This window comes from Tauraco erythrolophus, chromosome 3 (assembly GCF_009769465.1).
Source record: "Tauraco erythrolophus isolate bTauEry1 chromosome 3, bTauEry1.pri, whole genome shotgun sequence".
Lineage (NCBI taxonomy): Eukaryota > Metazoa > Chordata > Aves > Musophagiformes > Musophagidae > Tauraco > Tauraco erythrolophus.
The window spans coordinates 100,069,401-100,097,233 of NC_141467.1; the positions used below are offsets into that span (position 1 = coordinate 100,069,401).

A 27,833-nucleotide genomic window follows, 5' to 3' on the forward strand; every position below is an offset into this window, starting at 1 on the left:
TTTTAATTCAGACTAGTAATATCTTAATTTTGTTATCCCAATCATTTACTGTAAAGTCTCCTTAAACAAATATCTTTCCATTTCTAAGTCGGAGAAGAAACAAACCCAAAATGTTGCTGTTTGAGCTGAGAAATTAGTCAAGGCAGATTGCCCAAGTGGGACTGGAAAGAAGATACATAGAAAAACTTCCAAATGAATTCGTGTTTTAAAATAACTGCTAAGATTATTTCAGCTGAAAGACAAGATATTATACAATAAATAATATAAATATATAATATATTTATTATTATGATTAGTTTGTTTGCTTCGTATGCCTGGAAGCACTTTGGATTGAGTATGTTCCCTTGTTGAATTTAGGACTGGAACTGGGATTGTGAGGGAGACAGCATGATGCTTTTAATGTAGTCCTGAACCTCAATGTTAATGTAAAAAAATAGGGGATACTGTAATCATTTCTCCAACACCTGAAGAATAGTTTACACTTGGCACTGTCGGGCTACTAGCAGTGTAGTGGAAGCAGCTCCCTTAGATCTTTCCCCAAACATCTCGCTGACCATTCAGTCTGTTGTACAGCATTTCTGGGCTGGAACGACATCAGAAATATGGGCTGTCCATTGGCTTTTCCACTACCAAACAGAGACCACGGTGTCAGTCCCATAGTGAAAATGTGATCCTACACGTAGCTTCCTAGCGCTCTCACAAGAGAAATGGGAAAGAAAAAACCTGCCTAAATTATCAAGGACAAAGCTACTGTTACCCAGTCATTGCATCACACTCAGCACAGGATGAAAGGGTGGGACTTTCCTGTTCTCAGTTGCTTTGATTTAAAAGGTGGGTTTTTTTGTGTACGAAGGCAGGTGTGGTTGCCCAATTGGCTTATAAACTATTTAATCAGTAATGTCGTAAATTCGGCAATTAATAAGATGAATAATGCTCTTTGATCATAAGCCTCCTACTTCATTATAGCTACTAGAACAACATGTGGCCACTGAAACCCTCTAACATGATTACATCTCTTGAAAAGCAGCACACCCTAGTCCATTAACATTAAAATTAAAATAGTGACCTGAAAGAGAAGCTCAGATTCCTAACAGCATACTTGGCTTGAAAAGCAGTTCCTTATGCACTGCTCTGCTGATCAAATCAGCCGAATGTCTCCTTACTTGCTAGTAATAACTCCCTTACAGGAAGCAGCCCATTTTTCCAGAATCAGAAAACACACTTAGATCTGCCTGTTACAGGGAGAAGATGGGAAAAACTCGACACTGGACAATTTCTGCATCATCTAACTGTAATATGCAACCAGATTCTCTTTTACAGGAAAGATGTCCACACTGCACCCAACCACACCCTGGTGTGGCCAAAGGATTATCTAACAGCTCTGTACTTCTCCAGTGGTCCTGAGATGTTTGTTTCAAGATAATTATTTCAAGACCAGACTAAAGAGGCCATGGTTGGTTACCCTGAGTATGAGCTGGATTTCTGCCTGGCTCCATTAGCGACCTGATAAGGACAGCACAGTGGCAGCTAGTGTTCATGTTGAGATTTTCCTGCCTGTCCTGTGTTCAGGGGCAAAAAACTCTCAAAATTAAAACAGCACCCAAACCCATAAAAAGAGCAACAAAGGGAAGTTTTAATAGCCAGAAAACACAGCTGTGTGCACATTTGGAAAGTCTTCTCAAAGTAGGACAGAACCAGTAACTTCTTCTTTAGCCTGAGTAAACCTCCTGAGAAAAGTCTCCTGCTTTGCACTCCCAAGGAGCCCAAGATCACACTCACAGGGGGAACCACTGGGCTACTTCCAAATGTGAAATATTCTGTTGAGAAATCAGCCTGGAGGGGAATGTGGAAAGCAGATGAGAAAGGAATCAGGAAAGGCCCTGGGCATCAGATCCTCAAGTGATGTGTCCAGAATGCAGTCACTCAGGAGGATTTCCAGCCACAAGCACTAATACACAACAAAGCAGCTTTTGCAGGAAACACTCCATATAGTGGTCTTGGTTAAACTCTCAGCTGAATTATCAGCCTTGTCAGCGTACTGATGGAGTATCACCAACAGCCAAGGTCAGGGAGGTTGTCATCAGCTCCTGTTTCTCTGAGACTTCTGAAAATAGCAACGTGTATTGCCTGTGATAAACCAGCATATGTTACTTTTACTAGAGGGAGGTCAATGGCAATAAACTTTATGGTAGACTAGAGGAGTGCATAAATTCCTAGGAAGAGCAGTATCACTTGGGAGCCTTTCAGCAAATACAAGAACTTACCAATTTTTTTGCCTAACATTTCTGCAGTCTTGAAAGTCAAGCTTTCATGGATTCCTCGTGCTCACACAGGAGAGCCTGCGTGCTCACTAGACTGTCTCAATTCTTCCAGCACGGTTTGCACGGCTATTACCACTATCACGGACCCTCATTTTTGTTACCTGTCTTAGTTACTTTCTGTGCTAATATATAATTGAACAGAAAGAAATGTTACCTGCCATGTGCTAAAGCTAAATAGTGCATCTAACCAACTATGTCTGGCGATTAGTTACTTGAAGTCAAAGATGAAGGCTATTTTTCTTTTGCTGTATCTGAACATTTGGTATCCTTATTTTCCAAAATGCTCTAAGCTGAAAACAGCTCTTTCTGGACAGTCAAAATGTGTCTCAATTCAGGATTGAGGTAGAAGTAAAAGTGTCCAAACCCTGAAGGGGAGACCTACTACTTTGTTCAACATGTGCCGCTGTTGTTTTTATAGTATCCATCATCTGCTACAGCATTTTTGCTGTTCCTGACATTCCTTCCTCCACAGGAAAGAAAATCCTGGCAAGAGCTGACAGAATATCAGATAATTAGGGATATTTTAAGTGCTCACTGAAGACTCCATCTCCAAGCACATTAAAATTACTTACATCCATATCAATATATCACAGAATCACAGAATCACAGAATGTTAGAGATTGGAAGGGACCTCAAAGTTTCATCTAGTCCAATCCCCCTGCCGGAGCAGGACCATCTAGATCAGATCACACAAGAACACGTCCATGCGGGTTTGAACATCTCCACAGAAGGAGACTCCACAACCTCTCTGGGCAGCCTGTTCCAGTGTTCTGTTACCCGTACTGGGAAGAAGTTCTTCCTCATGTTTAAGCAGAACCTCCTATATTCCAGCTTTTATCCATTTCCCCTTGTCCTATCATTGGATGCCACCGAGAAGAGCCTGGCTCCATCCTCATGACAGTCACCCTTTACACATTTATAAACACTAATGAGGTCCCCCCTCAGTCTCCTCTTCTCCAAGCTAAAGAGACCCAGCTCCCTCAGCCTTTCCTCGTGAGGGAGATGGTCCACTCCCTTCATCATCTTTGTGGCCCTGCGCTGGACTCTCTCAAGCAGTTCCTTGTCCTTCTTGAACTGAGGGGCCCAGAACTGGACACATATCACTGCCCCTTGGCAACAAGAGTTAGTATTTAGGAAAGGGTGAGGTGCACACTAATGGTAACATCCTTTAACATCCTAGTCTTTCAGGAGCACTGGAGTAGCAGGATGCAGTCAGAAAGTCTTTTTCCTCTTTCTTGATGATCAGCTGCTTGGGTTGGTGAGCTATCTATGATGACAACACTGAGGTCAGTCTCAAAGCAGCCAGATCCTGTATCTTCACAGAGTCCTCTTCAAACCTGTCTCATTGTGAACGATTGTAAAAAGGGGTTTGAAAGAAAGTCTTTTGCTGGACTAGTTTTTTTTAACTCTCTTCTGCTGTCAAAAGAAGTGGTTTCCAAAGACTTAAAATGGATAAGAATTCTGTCTTCTTGCACTTTTGTATCCCCCTCTAGTTCACCTCTCCAGCACAGAAAAAGTAGCAGCTTATTTTTTCCATGGATAATTCATCCCACATCCAGCACTCTCAGCTCAACAGTTTAATTCGGCATCACTAGCCAGCAGTGGTTATCTGGCTTATTCCCAAAGCATTAAGGACTGCACTTCTGGAGGAAGTGAGGTTTACCAGAGAGATTTACTGGCTGCCCACAAGCCCTGCATGAAGTAGTGTGGTGACTAAAGGGGCTGCACAAATCATTTAAAAAATTAATTTGCTATATATTACAAGCAGCTTACAAGGGAATTTTTGAACTGTAGAATTTGCCAAAGCCTGTAGATTAAAGGGCCTCAAGAGCGTTTTAAAGAGGTTCTTGCTATTAACCACCTGCCCTTTCCACAGGTGTTACGCTGGTCTGGCTTTCCTCTAACCAGATCCACTGAACTTCAGTGAAGAGAGCAGCTAAGAGTTTAAGCTAATCATGAAGCTTTGTTGAAGCACAAGGAACAGCTCTTACAGCAGCATGAAGAAGATATCTTCCAGCAAGCCTACTACCTTCTAGGTGATAATCCATAAGGTGACTTAAAGGACCCTTTAGATTTAGTTTTATGACAGTAATAAACCAGATTTACCTCTGGTACATGATGCCACCACTCAGGCTGTTCTGCTTTTCCTTGGTGCCTGCAAAGCAGCACCACAAGAGTCTCACACAGATCACAAAAAGAGCTTGACCTCAGTTCAAGCACCAATCCACGTTTGGGATTATCAGAAGCAGGAGCATCCCTGGAGGTATATCACACGGTATATACCTCAAAAAGGAGCAAGCATCAGCAGGCAGTAAGGTAGGCGAGCAGGCGGTTGCCAGGTTGAACTTCAGGGCCACTCTGTTTCAGAAACAATCAGCCTAAAGCTTCAGTCAAAAACAGAGGGGACAGATGCAGCACCTGGTGCCCTGACACAGGAAAGAAAAGGTAACACTTCAGGAAAGATAAAAGGGATGTAAAACCAATAAGAATATTAGGCCAAAGAGACCGTATGAGACAGAAGTCAAAACCACAAGCAAACCAGTGAATACAGGGTTATAGTCAACGCACTTGGTGGTGGAAAGGGTTGTAATCTAACCCCCAGCCTGCTGTAAAACCAGGAAATCAATAGGTGTCTCCAGCGGCTGCCTCTGAGGCAGCACCTCTCCACACCTGGTCTCACGTTAATAACACACCCCTTTATCTGATGCATCGTTCTGTTTCGCTGCACCAGCCCACTCATTCCTGCTGATCCGTTTGCCTCTCCGTTTTCGGACAGTTGCAAGTAGCATATTGAACGACACTGAAAGCTGGTTTTGATGCTGAAATGAACTCTTTGCCTCATTACTGAAGGCTTTTCTGTGTTGAAGTCATACTCCCTTTTCTCGGTGATGGACACTTGGCTTAGTGCCACGGGGCCCCTTTCAGCTCCTTTCCTGGTCCAGTGATTTACAAGATTAAACAGGTTCATTATTCCTTTGATGTCCTTGTATGCCAGACATAGGCTTGCACCAGCTGAACTTACCACGACTATATACATTAGGTTCTGATTTTAATTAGTTCCTCTATTTTGAAGTCCTTTTTTGAGTTCCTTGGGCATGAAGGTACTCTGTGTTCCTCTGGAAAGCCATAAAATGGCATAATGGCAAACTCACTACTTGGGATAGCAGCGAGGTGGGGAGGACTCTACACTTCCTTGAATAAAGGTTTTGTTGGTGGCACCCAAGAAGCCTCTATGCGTATAGCTGAGAAAAATGGCAGCGGGTAAGTGTTGATGAGGGCAGAGTGGCAGGACTGATGAATTGAATATGACTGAACATAATTAGCAGCAATTCTTGCTCGTGCAAGAGGCAAGTGTTATTTTTAAGGTTAGAAGAGATATTTGAGGAAAAACACCTTACTAAGACATAACCTGCTGGACTCTCCTTGTAATGGTATTATCTGGGCCACAGGAAAAACCCACCAAGATGTTATTCATGAAAATAAAATTATTCCCATTAATTTTAGGTGCTACAAGCAAGGTTTAATATGAAAGCAGGTAGGGACTGCTCTCTAAGAGATATACAGCAGCTATAGCCAGATGTACGTGTCTCAGGTACCCCATTTCAAATTCAGCTCCCCAGATCCTTAGAGAACGGAGAACATGAGCACTCAAGTCCGTGTTAACTACTCTTTAGGAAATATTGCATGGGGGACTTCCTAGGGCAAGTGTGAGGGGGGAGGAGGAAATAAGCCCTTAGCCCTATCCCCATTATCACTGCCTAGTGACAGATCACCGAAAAACATGACAGCAAAGTGGCTGTGCCATGGTACATTAAAGCTTCATCCTTCTACCCCATCTCCCATAAATGCCACATCTGCACCCAGTCCTGCCTGTACAGGTATAACACTGAGGATGAAGAGGAAAGTGGCTGATGTCTGCACGAAGAGCCAGCTTCACCATCACCGCACACGTGCGGTCTTTGCTGGTGATGCACCATGTCTGTGCAGCTACTGTCTGAAGACAGTGATCCGTTACAAATCTTGGCAGCTATTCATGGATTTTCCACTTGCCTCCCAGGAGCTTTCCAAGGAGACTATGAGAGGACCAATACAGATTGCCAAGTGCAAAGGGAGGGCGAAACGCCCGTCACGCAGGCACCACAAAAGCACTTTTGTCCCCCAGAGGACATCAGTCTAATGTGCTCGTTCTGCAGGTTCAAGAGCCTGGACACTCCAATTTCCTCCTGCTACAGCCTATTTTAGTGGGCAAATATAAATAGTCCTAGGGATATTATAATTAGCTGGTGAGTCACCGGCATCTCTGGAATGCAAACCCTGTGCTGCGAGCCGCAGGACCCTGGAGACATGCTGGCAGTTAAACCCAGCCACTGCAGTCTATAATTGTAGGGTACTGGTTTTACTACCAGTGCCTCTGTCGTAAAATGCCCAAACATCCTTTATAGGGCTACAGAAAAACACAGAGGTCATAAACATGCGGACATTTCGCTCATTTGCGCATGGAGGTTTCTGAGATGGGGAAGAGGGTTAGAAGCTGAGGTCAATCTGTGGCACAACCCATAATGCAATTCCTGCAATTTTTCATGCACACAGCCTGCCCAACCGCTTAGGAGTTAGTCAGGGCTTTTATGTTCCCTCCTTGCCCCATCAACACCATCTAGTGTGGCTTGTATGGGAGGTACAAAGTGAGGTAGCGGTTGGAAGCATCCCTCCCCAGGGTTAATTTCTCTTAGCACTTTATGGAAATCACTGCAGGTCATTCCTTACTCCTGTGGCAGATTCCCTCTGAAAACAGCAGTCGGTATCTGTTAAGGAGCGCAATCTCCTCTGGTGGATAACATTGAGGACTAGAGCTCAGCTCATTTTTAATTCAAGGGATCATCCAGATTTCTGTAGCCAAATCTCATGTCCTGCAGGTCTAGTTTAAAATATAAATAATTCAAATGTGAGGCTTTAAAACCTCAAGAAGTACAATTCATTTTCAATAACTTTCATGTGTTGTTTTGATGCAATATAATGGTTCATAAAAATACACAAGGGGCACATCTTCTGGGTGCAAAATGTTATCATCATGTTCTCCTGCCTGGTCATGATTAATAGTAGGCCATGATCCATTGTTAAATGCTGATGGAACCAAAACGACAATTCAGCAATGTAAGAGGTATTAAGCATTATAACTGGAGTTTTATTTTGAATACTTCAGGGCACATGAGTTAAACCCTCTTTTGATTTCTTGACTTGATAAAAAAAGCGATGGTACCTACAAGGATGCTGTAAGAACTTTGCTTAAAGCATCATTAAACATTGCTTTAAAATATAAAATTTTCTGGAAGAGAAACAGTGTTTATCCTGGTATTCTAACTAGATTTCTTGCTTTCTTTCAAAATTCCCTGTGTGATTTTTAATGCATGCAGCAACATTTATATTCTGAATCTACGCGTTATGTACTGTTAAGCAGATGCCACCTCACTGCCAAAATTTATATCAGTAGTAGAGCAAAGCTGCCTATATATTCTTACCGCACGCAATCCTATTTCACTGTGGCAGCCTTTATTGAATGCCACAGCTAGTTATTTTTTATTTAAACACGATGATACCAGAGGGTCATAGAGTACAATTGTCTGCTATGAGAGGACTCATGACTATCCATCGCTGTTTATTTGTCTCCATTGCTACTACTTCACAGCTTGTTCCAGTACTTCATATCTCTGACAGTTTGAAACCTTCTTCTAATGTCTTGAATGTATCTCCTAAACAGTTGATACCCATTTCTTATGATATTCTTTGTCCTTTAGCTTGAGTGATTCCCCTACCTCCCTCCTGCTATTCCCCTGATCTATTCACAGAAAGCAATAGTATCTCCCCTTTCCACCTGCACACTGGAAGATTAACCAAACCCAGTTTTTTAATCTCCTGTTTGAAAATAGTCTCTCTGGTCCTGAACACACTAATAACTCCTCAAGGCTGAATCCATCTTTTCTGAGCTAAGAAGGTCTGAGCACACTTTTCTAGATAAGCTGTGAATGAAGCCCTGTCCACTCTCACGAGCTCTTCCCTATCTCTACAAGACCTACTTTACCTTGTCCAATGATGACCTTCACCTTTTTCCTCAGCTGTACAGCACTGACTTACACACATCCGCTGACTAAGACACCATCAGTTTCCAGAGTATGAGTTTATAGCACAAAATCCTGTTATTGATCCATAAGTACCATAAAAGGCCTTTTAAACTAATAGTCCCAAGTCAGTTGGAAAAACTCCCAGGTTTTTGAGGCCAACCAGTTCCTCCCCCAATGATATTCCGACTCCAATCCATATAGTGGTAACTCAAAGAGAAGATTAGACCTAAAACTGGACCCTGAGGAGGTCTACCATTGTCTGCCCTCTGGCTTGTTATTCCTTTTCCTAGAAACTTCATCATTATCTCCCTGCTAGCCGTCTTCTGGCTCTCTTTACAACTTTTATTAATCTCTACTCTTTTACACTTTAGCAATGATTTTCAATATAGTACTCAACAAATGCTTGCTGAAGTCCAAATAGATGAGATTTATTTACTTCTGTTTGTCTAAAAAAAAATCAGCTCCCTATTAAAAGGAAAATATCAGTTTGTCTCTCTTCCAGCTCATAATGTGACTTTTGATGCAGTTATTCACTCGATTATGCAAGGAGCCATCCTCCTTGCCCCTACTCTCAGCCTCTGACTTAACAAAATCCCATGCAACTTCCACCTCTCAGTCACACCCCTGGTTCCCTTCATCTGCCAAATTTTGTCCTTTTATAGCTCATTTTATGATTTAGCTTCTATTTTCACTTCTACTAATCCACGGTGACTCAATTCACATTCATTTAACTGCAGACACAGACTTAAAGGCAGCAGGTCATGCTCTGCCTTGTATGCAGGCAGGGTCTATAAGAAAAGGCTAGCATTGGTGATGTTCTGTGTGAAACAATTGCCTGTGCCATCTGCTGGTGCATTTCACCCAATAAAAATACAAGGAAAAGAAAAAAACACCAACAGAAAGACTTTTGTCTATCTTACCTTCAGTTCTGACATCTTGTCACTGCCTGAGAGAGGGAAGAGGTGTTTAATCTGAGAAGACTTTTAATACAGTCTCCCCTGTCCCCAAAATGAGATTTACTGCAAGTTCCACTCCATGGGGCTGTACTTTACCTCCAGCTAGAAACAGGCTTGTGCAAGATGTCACTATGAAGATCTGTGTCAGGAGCCTATTAGGCAATGATCAATTTGAGTTAGCATTAAGCTTCCAAGTGAAGCACGAGATACAGGTGCCAATTTCAAATCCTTGAAGGATACCCAGGTAGCAGAGGAACAGCCTGCCCGCAGTGCTGTTACCGGTGAATCCGCAGAAATTCCAGAGCTGAACCACTCTGACAAAGTGTGAGGGAGCAGGAGGCAGGCTGCTCCTCAAAAATGAAGCATGGTCCTCTTTGAGGCAAAACAGAAAAGCTTTTCCGTAAGAACTAACAGCCCAATACATCCTTTTGGAAGAGGAAACACATCACACTAAGCCAACAGAAATTTTCCAGTTACTTCAGCTGGGAGAAGGCAACGATGTTCTGTTGGAATTGGACCCAGGGGCCCACAGTCTTTAGAAAATGCTATAAAGTATATAAGGAGTGGAACAGCATTTTAGTCCTATACTGGTCCATCTCTAGCAGCACTATGACCTTTAGCAGACCCAGAATATCCATTCATTTTTTTTTCCAGAGAAGAATCATACATTTTCCTAATCACTAGGAAGAGAAAGAAATCGTTGTTGTCTCACCATATAGGAGCAATCAGGAGCCTTCTACAAATCCTCTTGTATTGGTGGAGTGAGGCCAGAGATATCACTTTAATTAAATACTGTAACGACCCTGTTATTAAGTCACTGTGTGGCACTTTTCAGTGAACAGAAGTTCCCTAGATCAAATGAATGACAGCCCTACGTTATCAGTCTAACCAGGGGAACAGACACGTTGCAGTAAATGAAATTCTGTTTAGATATTATGGAAAAAAATATATTCAGTGTGATAAGTGACCAAAAAGGAACAGTTGGCCAGAGGACCTTTGGAATGTCCATATTTGGAGACACTCAAAACTCAACTGTACGAGGCCCTGAATAACCTGTTCTAACTTCCAAGCGGATCTAACTTCCAAGTAGGTTCTGCTTTGAGTAGGAGATTGGATCAGATATTTCCATAGGACCCTTCCAACCTGAACTGGTCTACAGATCTAAGACAGCAAAGCCATCTTCTAAGTTAAAATGCTGAATATTGACTTGCTTCCTAGGAGGGAAGCAAGATTTGAAGGCAAAAGGAAAAATAAGTAAAAAACTTTACAGAAGAGCGTAAGTGTATGTATATACATATTTAAATATACAGGCATATATGCATCAACACCTCACCCTATTCAAAACTTTTGCACCAGACCTGAAGTGGGATGCTTGTCCATTACACTGCTCAACAGAAGATATATTTTTGAAGTCAGATAAAAGCATAGAGTCTACTAATTATTACTTGAATTAAAATTCAGATAAACATGAACAAGACATAGGCAGCCAATTGCAGGTCCATTCTTCTGGAAAGGATCACATAGAAGCTGATCATCTGAGGAGGGACACAGTCCTCCTACTCATTTTGAGCAGCGGCTTCCACTTGGAATAGTGGAATTCAAATTCGTTCAGAATCAGTGGGGCTATCTGCTGAATAGCTCTACTGTTTGCGCAGCCCAGTGATGGGAGGCCTGTCAGAACAGGTTAATGCCAGACCTATCAACAGACAGCCGTTGAAAAACGGGTGTTTGGAGATTATGAGCTTGGGTCTAATGACCAGAAAAGATGTTATCATCCAGTATTATCACAGACTTAGATTTAACCAGACTGCAGCCAAAATAAGCTGCCTACAGACAGCACAGTTGGAACTGGTATTTTGTGCAGGCAGTGAAAATCCCCCAATGGAAAAACTCTGAGCAGGTAGCAGAGCTGTCAAACCTTGACCATTTCTACTCATAATCAAGTTGCAGAAGAGCCTCCAGTCTCACACTGCAGTGACTTATGTTCTTGGGTCAGTCACAGATATTCCCAGTACATCCTTGATGGGCAGGTTTTCTCTGCCAACAGCTCAAACAGCCTTGGGAGGGGGGCTAGAAAAGAGGTGCAGCCCATACATATATCTGACAGATTAGGTCCTTCAGCTGGCTGGAAAGATATATCAGAACTCACAGAAAAACAGAGATATCAGACTGGCTTTCCTCTTCATCTTTCACCATTGTTTCAGAAAAGATGCTGCTTCTTGTTTTTTTTATCTTTTTCTTTTTTCTTATATACTCATATGTAAGCATTTCTTCAGTGGTAATTACCATTGTACTTGGACATCCCACAGCAATTACAGATCAAATAAATGGACATTAAAACTCATCAAACTTGGAGTGGTAAAAAAGAAAAAGTCATCTCCAAGACTTATTGCATTCCTCTATCTACTACACTAAGCTCCATTGGCTTTTTAATTTGCTGTCATGTCAAAAGAAAGCTCGTGATTAATTTGCTGTCAGGTGTCAACAGATAACTCTTTTCCAGCCCTGTAGTTTCTAATTGTGATAGTTTGATGGGGGGGGTGTTCTGGTGGCAGGGGAGGGGATTTGCTCCCTGTGCCACCAGATCTGAGTCCCATCCCCCCCGGGGGGTTGAGCCAAATTGGCGCCTCTGCGAATTTAAGTTGGGACAAAGGGGCGGGAAAAGGGCTTTTTGCTCAGGAGCGAGGAGAGAGCAGGAGGGCGCTGCCCTCGCTCCCGGCTCCAAGCCGGGCGGCCGCTCGGACCTGGGCCAGCACCACGTGCTCAAGATGGCGCCGGGGGAGCCGCATGGGGGGCTCGGGAAGCGCCTCGCTCCCGGGGTGCCCGCCGGGCCGAGCTCCCCCAGAGAGGATTAAGATCTAAGAGAAAACAACCACAGCGACCAGGTCAGTTAAGGATGGAGCAGGAGGAGGTGTGCTGGAGCTGAGACTTCCCTTGCAAATCGGTGTGAGATGGCAGGCGGCCCCCCTGCAGCCAGGGTGTACTCGGCGGAGCAGAGACCCACTCGTGGCCCGTGGAGAAACCCACATCGGGAAGGAGATGCCTGAGCCCGGGAGAGGTCGTGGAGCAGGGGATGCGCAACCAGGTACTGTTAATAATGGGGCATGGAATGCACGACGAGGTCGTGGAGGCATCTGGAATCCGTGGGACGACCCACGCCGACGCGAGTGGCAGCAGCTCCCTAAGAGGCCGAGACTGGTAAAGCCCGAACTGGTGCAATCCATGGGGAAGGATTGCAATCCTGCGGGCAGGACTCACGTTGGAAAAGTTTGGGGACTTTTTTTTCTTCGTGAGTAGGGGATCCACCGAAGCAAGGGAAAAATGGTGTAAAGGCTCCTCCTCCTTTAAGAAAGGAGCGGCAGTTAACAACATGGATGAACTGACCTGCACTCCCCATTCCCTGTCCCCCTGCGCCGCTGGGGGGGGAGGTTGAGCCAGGAACAAAAGGAAACAGGGTGGGGAGGTGTTGTTTTAAGATCTGGCCTTGTTTTCTCTTTTCTCCTCTAAAGTAACCGGTTTCGTTCCCTTGTCTCCTGTTAAGTAACTGTTAATAAATTGTTTTGTTTTATTAAGAAAGCCTGAGTCATGTTTTGCCCGGGACCATGGTTGGTGGGTGCTCCCTCTCCCTCTCGGTTCTTGTCTCGACCCTCAGTCCAAAAACCATGACACTAATATACTTCTCCACCGCTGAATATGTGTTGGATTACGAAAATGTCAACTAGGAAAGGTGTTATGAATCAGAACATCACACTAGAAATGTAGTTATACTGTTTCAATTCCCAGACGTAGAGCAGAAAAGTGTGTCTCTTTACCTGGAATCTCATCGGTCCCCCCATTGGTGTGTTTGAATCGATCTCCTTCCACGTGGACATTTGGACACAGGACATCTGAAAAGCAGAAGAACCAATACAAAATTATCACAGGTAAAGACATCGTTTTGGAAGCTATAGAACTAATAAAGGGTGATCTCCTGGGTTTTGTCCAACACTTGCACGTGGTCCCACAGCAACAATTCTGTTCCCAGGCTCTGCATGCCCTAAATATCCTCCCTCTATCCTATCCCCTAACCACATGCTGAGCAAGAAACACAACACACGACATCTGGTTTAGAGCCACTTTTTGCTGACTGGCCAGTCAACACGCCAAATGTAAGAGATGACCCGAGCCTTTCCCTCAGCTGGGACATCACTCTGGGTTTTTCTCTTTCACCTGTCTGTAGATCTGCATGAAAGTCAAAAATTTAAGAAAATATAGAATATGATTCCACTCTCGGATTGGTTGGAAGGGAATTTCTGAAAGCCCAGCTGACATGGAGGTGCTGCCGAACCTTTTCAGAAAGGACATCTACTACTCCAAAAACCTCAAGCCTAAAGTGCTAAGACAGGAAAGGGAATCCAGAATACAGAACGATGAAGTGACTTTAGTCACACCAAGGTCCCATCACGAGCCAGTGTCAGAGACAAAAAGTGAAGCCCACACTCCTCTATCTTACTGTATTACGTTGATTCCCCTGTCAACACTTCCTCCAGGACCATGACTATTTATGTGTTTGCTCCTTGAGTTTGTTCAAGCAGAAAGGAGAGCTAAATATGACTAAACCTTTGAAAAATATTCACCCCTACACACAGGTTTCAAAAAAATCATGAAAATACCCAGCCTTTGTCAGCCATTTCTCACGCTCCCAATTAGTGTCAACACAGTTGCAGGTAAATGCTTTTCTGCAGAGAACTGTCTGCCTATCTACTATCTACCTCTTTCCTGCCATATCTTTGAAGTAACATTTATTTATGCTTCATTTTCCCAGATCAATAGGTAATTGCACACTTGTAAACAATGGGAACATGTAGCTCAAGGAATCAGTTTAATGAGAATATAACAATGAATCCCTGACTTTTCACCACTTGCACTGTCTCACATTTACGTCCTTTCCCTGACTTAAAGAACAACTAGGTGAGGACAGCCAAGTCCCATTCCTTCATTTGCCCAGTTGCACACAGGGTAATACACATCTCCTCTGCAGTTGCAACACTCATCTTGATGCACATGATATTCAGCATCATCTCCACCGGGTGTAAGTACGTTATTCCTTCAGTATCATTAATTGTTGTGCTTGTAAAGGAGCATCAAGGGCCAACTGCTCTCTAAGGGCTGGGGAGCCAGGAGCTGAAGGTGACCCAAGCCCAGGCAAACACCCTCAGCAATGGGGCATGATCTCATAGGGCTCGCTGAAGACTTTCTACAGCAGATCTACCTTGAATTGTTTGTGAAGCTACATCCAAAATCATGAGATAAAAATTACTTTTCTGAGCACGTTGCCAGCAGGCCCTATATCTCTCCTCCTGCTTCCTGACTCTCAGTAAAAAATACAATAGTCCAAAATGTTTGGTTAAGCCTGGCAATGAAATCAGATATTTTTGCTGCTTTATTGTGCTAACGAATTTACAGTCCAGATTATTCGCTGCAGATGAGGCACACTCAGCTCAGTGGAAAGAAAGAGGACTGTAAAAGCCACTGCCAGAAGCCCCAACAGCCAACGCAGCAATCAAAAGCAGTCACATCCATCCAACCACCCCTTTGCGGCAGCAATGGGGGAGGCCAGAGACTGATTACTCACGCAAGTGGGTGTTATCCAGGGCATTTCAGATTTTCTTTGAACCATCTTTAGGGCTCCTGCTTCTATAGGTAAAATTCAGAGTAGTCAACTTCTTTTTTTCACCACACCAGGAACCAACACTGACTGATGCACAGAGTCACTTTGTGTAAATTTTGGCCAGAGGTGTCTTTTGCTCCCTGATGCTTGTTGGTTTGAAAGCCGGGATACCTCACTCACACCTGCTTATGTCTCAACATTAGACATGTGAAATCATGTGGTAGTTTCCCCTTCATCAGAGGTCTGCACAACTTCCCAACACAATAGTGAAGCTCTCCTCTGCTAGATGAACTCTAAAAGTTGAAAAACTTTTAAACCATTAAGACTTCGTAAGAGCAACAAAACTAGTGAAGGGTTTAGAGAACTTGTCCTATGAGATGTGGTTGAGGGAGTTGGGACTGTTTAGTCTGGAGAAGAGGAGGCTCAGGGGGGACCTTATCGCTCTCTACAATTACCTGAAAGGAAGTCATAGGGAGATGGGGGTCAGTCTCTTTTCCCACCTTATGAATGACAGGACGAGAAGGAATGGCCTCAAGTTGCACCAGGGAAAATTTAGGTTAGATATCAGGAAGAATTTCTTTCCAGAGAGGGTTGTGAAGTATTGGAACAGGCTGCCCAGGGAGGTGGTGGAGTTCCCATCCCGGGAGATGGTGGAGTTCCCATCCCTGGAGGTGTTTAAAAACCGTGTGGTTTTGGTGTTGAGCAATATGGTTTAGGGACCCTGGCAGTGCAGGGTGAACGGTTGGACTCGATGATCTTGAGGGTCTCTTCCAACCAGATGATTCCGTGATTCTATGATTCTATGACTTGCAAGAGGCAAAGTTAGGCCACCTCTATTCCCACTCAAAACAAAGCAGTACTGACAAAAGATCTGCTTAAAAGTGTCAGAAGCCCTGTGCAGATGTCATACTGATCTTTTAAATTTTGGCTTTGCTAACAACAAATGCTCTTTTGGTTACAGGCACTGAGTCAGTGCAGTAAACAGCACTTCTGAGCCCCAGTCTCGGAACTGGAAGATGTATGGCTATGCAGTAAAATATAGAACTTAAGATATCAAAACAAGTAAAATTGCACCAAATAAAGAGTTAACAAATGGAAGGCATGAATAAAATCACAAAAATGTCATTCACCTCTGCTGTCCAGGACTCCTAAGAGATACACAGGGAAGAATAAAACATCTCAGGCACAGCAGTGTACCTCTTTGTGCAACAGGGAGGTAATGTCTGAATCATAGATACACCAGTTATCACTCCAATCTGTAATGACATCACACATCCTCCACCAGGTCTAATTAGAAGGAACTACGGCTTCCTAGCAGGGAAGTATGAGCTAGCGAAATCTTCCTGGTTTCAGCTCCTATTTGGAACCAGGACCATACAGTAAACTCATGCGCTTGGCCTTGGTGCAGAACGGTCTTGCTACAAAAAAATAGAAATACCAATGTTAATAACATTATTCTCTTCTTCCAGCTCCATCCTTTAAATCTCTTATTACCTCTTAAAGAACTGTTGCCTCACTTTGGCCTGCATTTTACAAATGTCCTATGCTCCTTTTGGCTTCTCCTTCCTGTCTGCATCTAAGGCACAAGCATAAATAGTCCATGAGGGAAAGAAAACGATTGCAATGCTCACTTTCCAGCTACAGAATAATTCACAGAGGCACAAAAGAGGTTAGTGCTTTACCATCCAAGTTAGCAGCATGGCTACTTGTGTCCAAAGGAGCGGTGTGCCAGACTGACAGCACATCAATCAGTTCCAACCAGCAATCAGGTCTCATTGATACACCAGGGATGCATTGATAGGAAAGGCAAGACAAAAGCTGTTCCTCTCCTGTGGAGCCTTTCTGTGAGATCTCTGGTATAGGTGAATGTTTTAACATCAAAGAAGAGTGTTTATGCCTATTCTTTGGGCTACTGCCAGGCCAAACTTTGAGCAAACACTCATGGTGCTTGGAGGATTTGCAGCAATGAGCATCCACTGCAAATGGCAGAATGAGTGATAAAATCTGCACTGTAGCTACATCTCTACTAATTTGTAAACATTCACTGATTTGCAAAAGAGAAGACACAGCTGATCAATCTGAGCTTTCAGCCACTGGTCCTTGTTATTCCTTCTCTGGCCATGTCATTCCAATCTATATGAGCTTGCAGTTGCTTTTAAATACATATCGTTTAGAACTATTTCTTTGTCCTCAACTTTATGTAATATCCTGTCAATCCTTTGCTTTATCCACAAATTTTATCAGCAAACATTTGCATTTATGTCCATGTGGTTCATGGAAATTTTTAATAGCACCAGAACTGCTATATATCCCTTTTACAGTTGCACTAGAAACGATGACTTTCCACTGACACCTGCTACATGAGATCAGTCAGCTTTTAATCCATTGTGGAGTGTTACTTTTTAATGCAAATGTCATTCAGTATGCAATAACAATGACTAAGAACAAATGCATTATATCGAGGTAGTTACCATATCAACCAAACTGTACCTGTCCACAGAAAGAAATTAGTTTTGTTAGAGATGACCTCTTTCTCAAAAAATTGTAATTGAATAAAATGAATAGGGATACATAATAATTTCCATTCTGTAATACTTTATTCACTGGCTTCGACCAGTGAGAGAGATGAGGCAAACCAGTCTATACCTACAAGTAAGATTGATTTTTCATTTTTTGATAGCGATACATTATCATAACTTCAAAGTTCCATAATCAGTGTTGTACTAGGAAGCTATATGTATATAAGTTGACAGACGACACCAAGCTGAGTGGTGCAGTCGACATGCCTGAGAGATAGGATGCCATCCAGAGGGATGTGGACAAGCTCAAGAAGTGGGCCCGTGTGAACCTCATAAGGTTCAACAAGGCCAAGTGCAAGGTCCTGCACATGGATCAGGGCAATCCCTGGTATCAATACAGACTGGGGGATGAAGGGATTGAGAACAGCCCTCAGGAGAAGGACTTGGGGGTACAGATGGATGAAAAGCTGGACATGAACCGGCAATGTGAGCTCACAGCCCAGAAAGCCAACCATGTCCTGGGCTGCATCCAAAGAAGCATGGCCAGCAGGTTGGGGGAGGGGATTCTGCCTCTCTACTCTGCTCTCGTGAGACCCCACCTGGAATACTGCATTCAGCTCTGGAGTCCCCAACACAGAAAATACATGGACCTGTTGGAGCAGGTCCAGAGGACAGCCACGAAAATGATCCGAGGGCTGGAGCACCTCCCCTGTGAGGAAAGACTCAGAGAATTGGGGTTATTCAGCTGGAGAAGAGAAGGCTCTGAAGACATCTTATTGCAACCTTCCAGTACTTAAAGAGAGCTTATAAGAAAGATGAGGACAAACGTTTTAGCAGGGCCTGTTGTATATAGGACAAGGGGTAATGGTTTTAAATAAAAGAGGGTAGGTTTAGACTAGCTATTACAAACTTTTTTTTTTTTTTTACAATATGAGGGTGGTGAAACAGTGGCCCAGATTGCCCAGAGAGGTGGTAGACGCCCCATCCCTCGAAAAATTCAAGGTCAGGCTGGAGGGGATTCTGAGCAACCTGAGCTTGGTGAAGATGTCCCTTCTCATTGTGGGAGGGTGTGGGAAAATGACTGAAATTGGAGGGGAATGGGAGAATATTGTTCCCCAGAATTCAGCTAATATTAGAGCAGCTCTGACATGAAGCACAGCTGCTGCTCCCAGGAACAAACAAGGCCTCAATATCCTTGAAATGGGGAGGAGAGTGATACGAAGGTATCATGGCTCATCCCTGTTATCGGGGACAAGAAACAACGAACAAGGCCCACGCAATACCCTTGAAATGGGGAGTAGAGTGGTACGGAGGTATCGCGGCTCATCCCTGTTATCAGGGATGAGAGGTGCCTGGTAAAGATAACCATAAAAATGCCATCGAGGGAAGTGAATCACAACCGCTGCCTCAGCAGTGATGGCGAAATTGTGTCCTTCAGCTACTAAGTCACACCTCCACCCGCCTCCGAGCTGCGACCATCCCTCAAACGAGCAATTTACACCAATCCTAATAAAAGTTATGTATGACTAGAGTCACTTGAGCTCCACCTAAAAGATATGAAAAAAGTATAAAATGGCAGCAAACAAAGGGGATGTTAGGGAGAAGCCCCCCCCCATCGGAACGTCTGGGATCAGTCGACGGGCTGAAGCTCTCTTCTCCTCCCCACAGGGACGCCTATTGGGTAAGAACTCTGGGTTATGTGCACTTACTTAATTGCTTACTAACATCTTGCTAGCTATTTAGTATTATCACTGATCAGTAATTGTTTTATATTATCACTGCAGTATTTCAATTAAAGTTGTTTTTGTAGTCAGTCACTATCACTGGCTATCCTCGAACCTGTATTCTGTCACAAATAAAATATATATGCATGTTTCCGGAAACTTTTGAATTATTATAAGGAGTTGGCCCATAGTACTACTAGTGACGATCTCTAGTAAGTGGGCGAATCACCCTCCGATTCACTGAGCTGCCAAGGGAAGGCAGGGGGAGTCGGACCCAAGGGTCTTGCCTGACTTGGGAGCTAATAGACTGGTCTTTTGACCTCAAAACGTGACAGAGGGGTTGGACTAAATGACCTTCAAAGGTCCCCTCCAACCTAAACCATTCTATGATTCCCAGCCTCTTACTATTGTTATGCTCTGGTAGTCCAAACTTGCTGAAGAGGACTGTATGTTTTGTTAGGATGGCTGGTTAATTTCTCCTAGAGTCACTTGCTTTCTACAGCCAGAAGGTCCATTCATGGCTGTCACCTGAATCCTCATTCCCTTCCTCTAGAGACAGACTCCTTGGCAGATGACTTACTCAATGTAAGATAACTGTTTGATTCGTGTAGCCTCCTTTTTAACTCTTTTTTCACACATCTCCAAATTGTTTAGAAGTGTTTACAGATTCCACATCAGTGAGAAAAAACAGAATCCAGTTCAGCCTCACACATGTCTTGGTGCTGACCCAAGGACAACAGCTTTCCACCTGCCCCACTCCTGGGGTGATCTTTACAGATAACCACAGGCACATAGAATCACAGAATCACTGAATCACAGAATCACACAGAATCACACAGAATCACACAGAATCACAGAATGTCAGGGATTGGAAGGGACCTCAAAGGATCATCTAGTCCAATCCCCCTGCCGGAGCAGGACCACCTAGATCAGATCACACAAGAACGCGTGCAGGTGCGTTTTGAACATCTCCAGAGAAGGAGACTCCACAACCTCTCTGGGCAGCCTGTTTCAGTGTTCTATTACCCAGTAGTAGAACTAAAAGGAGATGAACATGTCACATCTGGTTGACACATCCTGAGTCACAGGACTCTGATTTTTCACCCTTATCCCTGTCGTCCCTTGCTCCAACATACAAGGTCCTCTGGAACAGAGGGGCATTTGGTAAGATGTAGGAGCCACTCCAGTACAAATGAGTAACAACAGAAAATATTGGGAAAAATTATTGTAATCGTAACAACCATTGACTCCAAGAGAAATGAATACAGTGTATCTTTCAAAGAGGCATTCAAATTCAAAAAGCATTGGGAATCTTTGCTTATGGAAAACGTATCCTGAATGCTTTCAAAAAATGCGCACATATCTTATAGTTGTCTGCGCGCCCAGTAGAGTCTTACTGGGCAGATGGCTAGGACAGGATTCACAAAAGTTCAGCTTTCACATAGAAAGGCTACTCTCCCTAGGTTTCCTTTGCAGTCAAAAAAAGAGAAATAATCTGTTCTGAATGGCAATTTAGAAAAAAATACAGATGGAAACACTTAAAATCACCCCAAAGGGCTTAGTTTCTCCAGCAAGGATACTTTCTGAAGAGATGCTCTTAGTCACAGTCATACTGGTATCTTTGCAATGCTTCATTTCAGAGGGAACACACCAAGAATTGATGTGATACATTGAGCACTGAGAAACTCTTACCTAATCTGAGCTATCCTGGCATCCTGTACAGCTGTCCTGAACACTAGTTTTAGGACGAGATGCACCACTCTCTGTCTACACTGACTATTGAAAGAACTTGATTATCTCTGGCAATAGATGCTCTACTTGAAAGCATGTAAAGTTAAGCGAGACAATTCCCATCCTAAATATGCTCAAGAATCTCAAGAATACGGGGCTCTCTGTGCTGCTTCGTATGACTGTGAAATCCTCCTCTCTGTCCTGCTCAGCACTGAACAAGATGACTTGGTTTGTATGAGCCCCGTGTTCAAGGAAGCACAATGTAATTTTCTGAAAGTGATCTAATGGCAGATAACACCCTTTTCTGTAAGCAAATCGTAATGAGGATAATGAGGAATTTAAGTCTCACTTTTACATATCATCCTTTAGAATACTCCCTATGAAAAAATCCTGAAGCTGTCAAACATTTTAAAGTTAAAAGAGAGTATGTGTTACAGAGTATATGCCCTGTAAGAGACATGACAGAAGAGCATGTCAGCTCAGGAACTTTCACTGGCATTAAATTAACATTAACATATTGACGCGAAACTGTAATAATAGGGCTGAGAGTTGGAAAAGAACAATGTGAATGATCTGATAGTTTAATGTCTTTGTCTCCAAGCCATTTCAAAAGAAAAATCAAGAAAAATGGATAGAGAAAAGGGAGAAGCAAAAGAGAAAAGAGCAGAGAGAAAGAGGTGGGGGGGAGTGGGGAGAGAAAGAAGGGAAGGGAAGGGAAGGGAAGGGAAGGGAAGGGAAGGGAAGGGAAGGGAAGGGAAGGGAAGGGAAGGGAAGGGAAGGGAAGGGAAGGGAAGGGAAGGGAAGGGAAGGGAAGGGAAGGGAAGGGAAGGGAAGGGAAGGGAAGGGAAGGGAAGGGAAGGGAAGGGAAGGGAAGGGAAGGGAAGGGAAGGGAAGGGAAGGGAAGGGAAGGGAAGGGAAGGGAAGGGAAGGGGAAAGGGCTTTTTTGACACAGAAAGACTCATTTAGGGTCTATAAACATGCAAACAGAGAAATGATTTTGCACTGTAGTGGGCTATTAAATCTGCCAAACTCTCCCTTGAAACTGAAGCGAGACAGATGGAAATCATAAGGCACTTTTTCCTTTCTGACATTTCCTTTTCCACCTCTGGACTGGCTCATACAAGGAGGACATGAGGCTCTCCCTCCTCTGAGAACCCCAGATCCAGCCTGTGCATACGTCTTCCCAGCCAGACCGAGGGGCAGGCAGCATGGGGGGAACCGCACAGCCTGCAGCACTGCGGGAGCTCACACGGACGGATCGTGGTGTTCCCACCTCACCCACAGGTTTAGGAATCTCCATTTCTATTTGTGATGTAGGAAGAGCATAATTATTGCAAGAACTGCCTTCTCCATGAGTCCAGTCTGAGTAGTTGTTTCCTAATACACCCTTTTGAAAACAACTCCCTCACTTGGAAAGTTCAGTTAAAGTCATGGCATTGTGTCCGTTATAGCGATCCCTGGCCAGGAATAGTGTGATCCTGCTGCCTCTCAGGGCTTTCTATCGAAAAACTTTCCCTGTAACGTGCTGAAGACAAACCCCAGTTGCCAGCAATCCATCCTTTTGTCCTTAGGACTCTGTTTAAACAGGTTCTTCATTTTCATTTTTATTCTTTCAAGAATAAGTAAGCCCTCAGCTGCCAAGGGCTTCTCCAGGGACTTGTGCATAATGAATGCTGAACACGTGTAGCTGTCAAGTTGCACGAGAAGAAAGTAGAGAGGTGAGAATAGAAACACACGAAGGTTAAAGCAAACATTATTTATTACCAAGCTTCTTTTTTTTTTCCCCAAACTGAGAATTTTAAGATTGCAGAATCTCACCAGCACCCAGTGCATTGCCAGAGATTAATCTACTCTCTCCATCTCCATCTCCATCATTTTTCTACTCCCATAACAGAAAGTTTCCATTTTGTCTTAAAAGTGTGATACTTCCAACCTAAACATTTGACTTGTCTCATCCACTGAAGTGATCTTTAGCCCACCACAAATTCTGTCCATGGATAAGGAAAAAGTCTGGGAAATGCAAGCCTCATTAAATGTTGTCTCCCAAAACTTTAGACCAGAATTCAAAATATTTGCAAGGAAAAGCTGTTCTTTAGCCACCATCCAAAGGTGAATTCTAGATTTTGTGTGCTTTTCAGAGCTAAACAGTAATAAACATGCAAGAAAGAGAAATTTGGGGGATTTGGGGTGAGAGTGTGGGGGCACATACACAGATCGAGCTTCATTTTTCTCTAATTAATATCACAGATTTTTTCAACATTGATGCAAATTTTCCCATTGAAGCCTACACTTAAAGGGGAAAGGCTTGGTGAGAAATTTTTCCTTAAAGTTAAGACGATTTCATGAAAGTAGTTTCTCAGAGGAGCTTTCCCAGACCCCATTAGCTCTGCTCTTCAATTATTTGGACTGTTTGCTGTGCAGCAGTTCCTCCAGCACACTTAACTCCTCATCCTCAGTTGATGACTAAAGTGACTCCTGTATATAGCACTATCTTTATTTGTTCTTTTTTATAAAACATTGTGCATAAACTATTATGAAGTCTCAGCATTCAAGGGTTTGGGCTGTTTTTTTTCCCCCCTACTCTTTTAAAAGTACTTCTTCTTTTAGAAGAATACCTTCACCCTCTGCCCATATTCACTGAATACTTTTTGCAATTGCTCGTTGTCAGATACCATTTCCCAGAAAACTAACTGATCCTTAACGTGCCACCCACCCTTTGAAACAAATTCATAAGGAAAAAATCTGGCATATGTTTAAACGACAGTGGTGGCACTGACAGTGATAATGATACTGCAATTGCTTCTGTACTAACATTGTAATTTTTAGCAAGGTGTAGGTAAAACAGAGCATCACAGCAATTATATGATTCCACCTCGTAGTTTAAAGCCTAATGCGATTCTCACTTCCTTCCTGAAATCACACTGCATCTTCACACCGTGAAGTTTGAAGTCCATCAGTGCCAGGAAAATCACTCATTCACAGCTGCTGCAGCCAAGTTGTATTCTGCCTTTTTCCCTTCAGATACTGCCTACATGGATTCTGGATGAGGTCTCCGTATTTGCACACCAAGGCACTCTGTCACCGCAGTGATGGGCTTCATAAATGCGTACGATGAAAGGGAAAGGGAATAACAAACTCTTCCCGCAGCACAGCTTATAGACTGAGCAAACACAGCTACAGCCCACCCTAATTCCCATAATCATAGAATCACGGGAATTCTCATAAACATAGCTCTCCGGACTGCCCTGGTTGCTGTGTAGGTCGTGAGTGATTGCAGTGGGAGTGCAGGTATCTGCATTTGCAGGGCTCCCTCCCCCTTTATCAGCACGGCAGCCAGAAAATGGGCTGCTCTGTGCAACCACACATTCAGTGCCCTGCACTGTTCAGTAGATGTTGTATTCTACAGAGGGCAAGCAAAACTACTCCTAGGTGTTATACCCCAGAGCATTCTTGCAACATACATTTAAGGTCCCAGGCAAGAGGACGCTCTTCTTCGGCTCCTTCTACAGGAACGGAGAAGCAAGGCTCCTTCAGAGGGCGATTCAGAGCAGAAACCCAGTTTAGGTGCCCTGATTTACCCCTGAAAAAGCTCCTCTCTTCCTACTAGTTACAGGGGCAAACTAAGGACACATGGTTCCCAAGTTAGACATCCATCAAAAGCACCACAGTTACATCCACCCAATTAAAACAAGCACGGTTGGGTGCATTCCTGGGCACTGAGGCCAAGGCATGTTCAAGCCCACGTCTATGCCGGCAAATGGTCTTAGCCTCCAAAACAAGGGGGCTACTGGTCACAAACACTCCCTGGCACATTATAAGTGCCAATCTGGGCCCTAGAAATGTTCGACAGACCGTTAGCTTGCCGGGGCCAAAACACACCAGACACCGGTGCAGATGAGTGCGGTACATTGCCCGGGAATGCTTCTGGCCACGTTTACGGTTACTGGTTTAGATACAGCCCGTAAATAACATCCTTTGCTATGAGCTCTGTAATAAAGATCAAAAGGAGCCTCTTGGGCAAAAATGCTAAATTCATTTTATGGTCACAGGTCACCAATTTTTAAACGCATTCAGTTCAAACAAGAAAGTGGGAAAGGGGCTGAGCACACAGCCAAGAAATGTTGTATCCTAGTTAAGTAGGGACAGGGGAAATGCAGGGAGTTCTGGCATTTGCAAAACACTTGAAGTTCTTTTGAAGGTAAGAAAAGAGAAAAAAATCTGCTAAAATCTTTTCCTACAGGCTTCCTGTCCTGCCTCACTTACACCAGAACCGTTCACACAAATGTGAAAAATATTGCTTTTCCCAAAATGTGGCAGACTACACTATGGATTTATGCCACCTTCTCACCCTGGACACAAGCTTCTCTCTCTTCTCTCTCTTCTATTGAGAGCAGCCCTGAGGAAAAGGACTTGGGAGTGCTGGTGGATGAGAAGCTCAACATGAGCCGGCAATGTGCGCTGGCAGCTCAGAAAGCCAACCGTGTCCTGGGCTGCATCAAAAGAACCGTGGCCAGCAGGTCGAGGGAGGGGATTCTGCCCCTCCACTCTGCTCTCGTGAGACCCCACCTGGAATACTGCATTCAGCTCTGGGGTCCCCAACACAAGAAGGACATGGAGCTACAGGAGCGGGTCCAGAGGAGGGCCACGAAGATGATCTGAGGGCTGGAGCACCTCTGCTATGAAGACAGGCTGAGAGAGTTGGGGCTGTTCAGCCTGGAGAAGAGAAGGCTCCGGGGTGATCTTATAGCAGTTTTCCAGTACCTAAAGGGGGCCTACAGGAAAGCTGGAGAGGGACTTTTTACAAGGGCATGTAGTGACAGGACAAGGGGCAATGGATTTAAACTGAAAGAGGGGAGATTTAGATTAGATGTAAGAAAGAAATTCTTCACTCAGAGGGTGGTGAGGCACTGGAACAGGTTGCCTAGAGAAGTTGTGGCTGCCCCATCCTTGGAAGTGTTAAAGGCCAGGTTGATGAGGCTTTGGGCAACCTGGTGTAGTGGAGGGTTTCCCTGCTCATGGCAGGGGGGTTGGAACTAGATGACCTTTGAGGTCCCTTCCAACCCTAACCATTCTATGATTCTATGATTCTACTTTTATCACCATACACTGCCTTTTTTATTTCTGATTTCTGCCTGTCCAAAAAGGACCATCCTACCACAGGTGCTCACACCCCAACAGCACACATGGAGTGACAACTACACAACCCCACCAACGCAGGGAACACTGAACAGCCCAACAGCCCTATCTCCATGCTAATCCCATACTTTAATCTGCAGCCTGTCTTAAGATGGCCTTTAAAATTTCCTAGAGAAACTCCTGAGTCTCAGTGAGTATTCAAACTTCCAAGAGATACCTACACTGCAGGATTCACTCATAGCCTCTCCCTCTCTAATGCACCCACAATAATGCAAGAAACTCGTTGGACAGCTGACAGCGGGTGTATATTGTCAAGAGGACTGATGTAATTAGCACCATTTAAGTGAGCAGTATACAGAATTAATTTGCACATGCTCCCACTGGGAATAAGTGGCACTATGGGAACTATGAATATAGCATCAGGCCTCAACAATTCCAAGCTAATTTGCTTGTGTCTGCCCCTAAACAAATACACAGACAGTGTGCCAAGGAGCTTGTCGGCAAACAGCACAAGGTTTTGAGGAAAGCAATTAGCAGCTGCAGTGCTTTCCACCCAGACCCCAGCTACTCTGGGGCATGAGTCCACCCCTTTCTCTCCAGTTCTCCCATCCTGGGAAAGAGGTGAAGCTTCACCTTGCAGAGTGTGCTGGATCCCGGTGAACCCCAGGGTTTCTCCTGAGTGGCCGATCATTGCCTTAGAAGATAAACTGTCATGAAAATGGCTTCACAGAATCATAGAATGATTTGGGTTGGAAGGGACCTCAAAGATCATCTAGTTCCAACCCCCCTGCCATGGGCAGGGAAACCCTCCACTACACCAGGTTGCCCAAAGCCTCATCCAACCTTGTCTTCAACACTTCCAAGGATGGGGCAGCCACAACTTCTCTGGGCAACCTGTTCCAGTGCCTCACCACCCTCACAGTGAAGAATTTCTTTCTTATATCCAATCTAAATCTACCCTTTTTCAGATTAAATCCATTGCCCCTTGTCCTACCACTGCACACCTTTGGAAAAAGTCCCTCTCCATCTTTCCTGTAGGCCCCCTTTAGGTACTGGAAGGCTGCTAGAAAGTGTCCCTGGAGCCTTCTCTTCTCCAGGCTGAACAGCCCCAACTCGCTCAGCCTGTCTTCCTAGGAGAGGTGCTCCAGCCCTCCGATCATCTTCATGGCCCTCCTCTGGACCCGCTCCAACATGCTGATGACCTATAAAATATTCAACAAGATGACAGGATGGAGTTGAGTTGCAGTACAACCTCCAGGAGCCAGCAGCCACAGCACCAAGCCCTTCCCCAGGGGCTGTTCTATGGGCATAAATGGACAATGTCACTCGTGACCCAGCTACTAGGCTCCTCAGGGCAATTTTAGCTCAGTTCGCTGCCTGGACTTCGTAAGCTGGAGACACCAAGGTGCTGCAAAGCTGAGGAAGGTTCCTGTTTACCACTGTGTCCCAGAGAAAGAATAAGGATTAAGGGTACTGTTCACCTGTCTGTGGGCAGAGAAAGCCACACCATCCACCAAAGTGAGTATCTCAAAAGAACAGAGAGAAGAAACCAGCACATAGTGCCTCTCTAGGGATGTAGATGAGGATGAATAGTCTGTGGATGGCAACAGAAAGCTCTTCAGGAAGTCTGTCTAATCTGCTGACCATCTCGCTGCTGCAGAACTGCCAAGCATCCAAAAA

General features: G+C 44.2%; 1 protein-coding gene across 1 annotated transcript in view; it reads right to left on the bottom strand.

Annotated features, from left to right (window-relative positions):
- COL22A1 (collagen type XXII alpha 1 chain) overlaps nucleotides 1-27,833 on the bottom strand; it is a 215,783-nt gene that overhangs the window by 150,252 nt on the left and 37,698 nt on the right. The window contains exon 3 of the mRNA XM_086609339.1: nucleotides 13,206-13,280. Within this exon, the coding sequence (XP_086465465.1) occupies nucleotides 13,206-13,280 (75 nt within the window). The remainder of the gene's footprint in view (nucleotides 1-13,205; nucleotides 13,281-27,833) is intronic.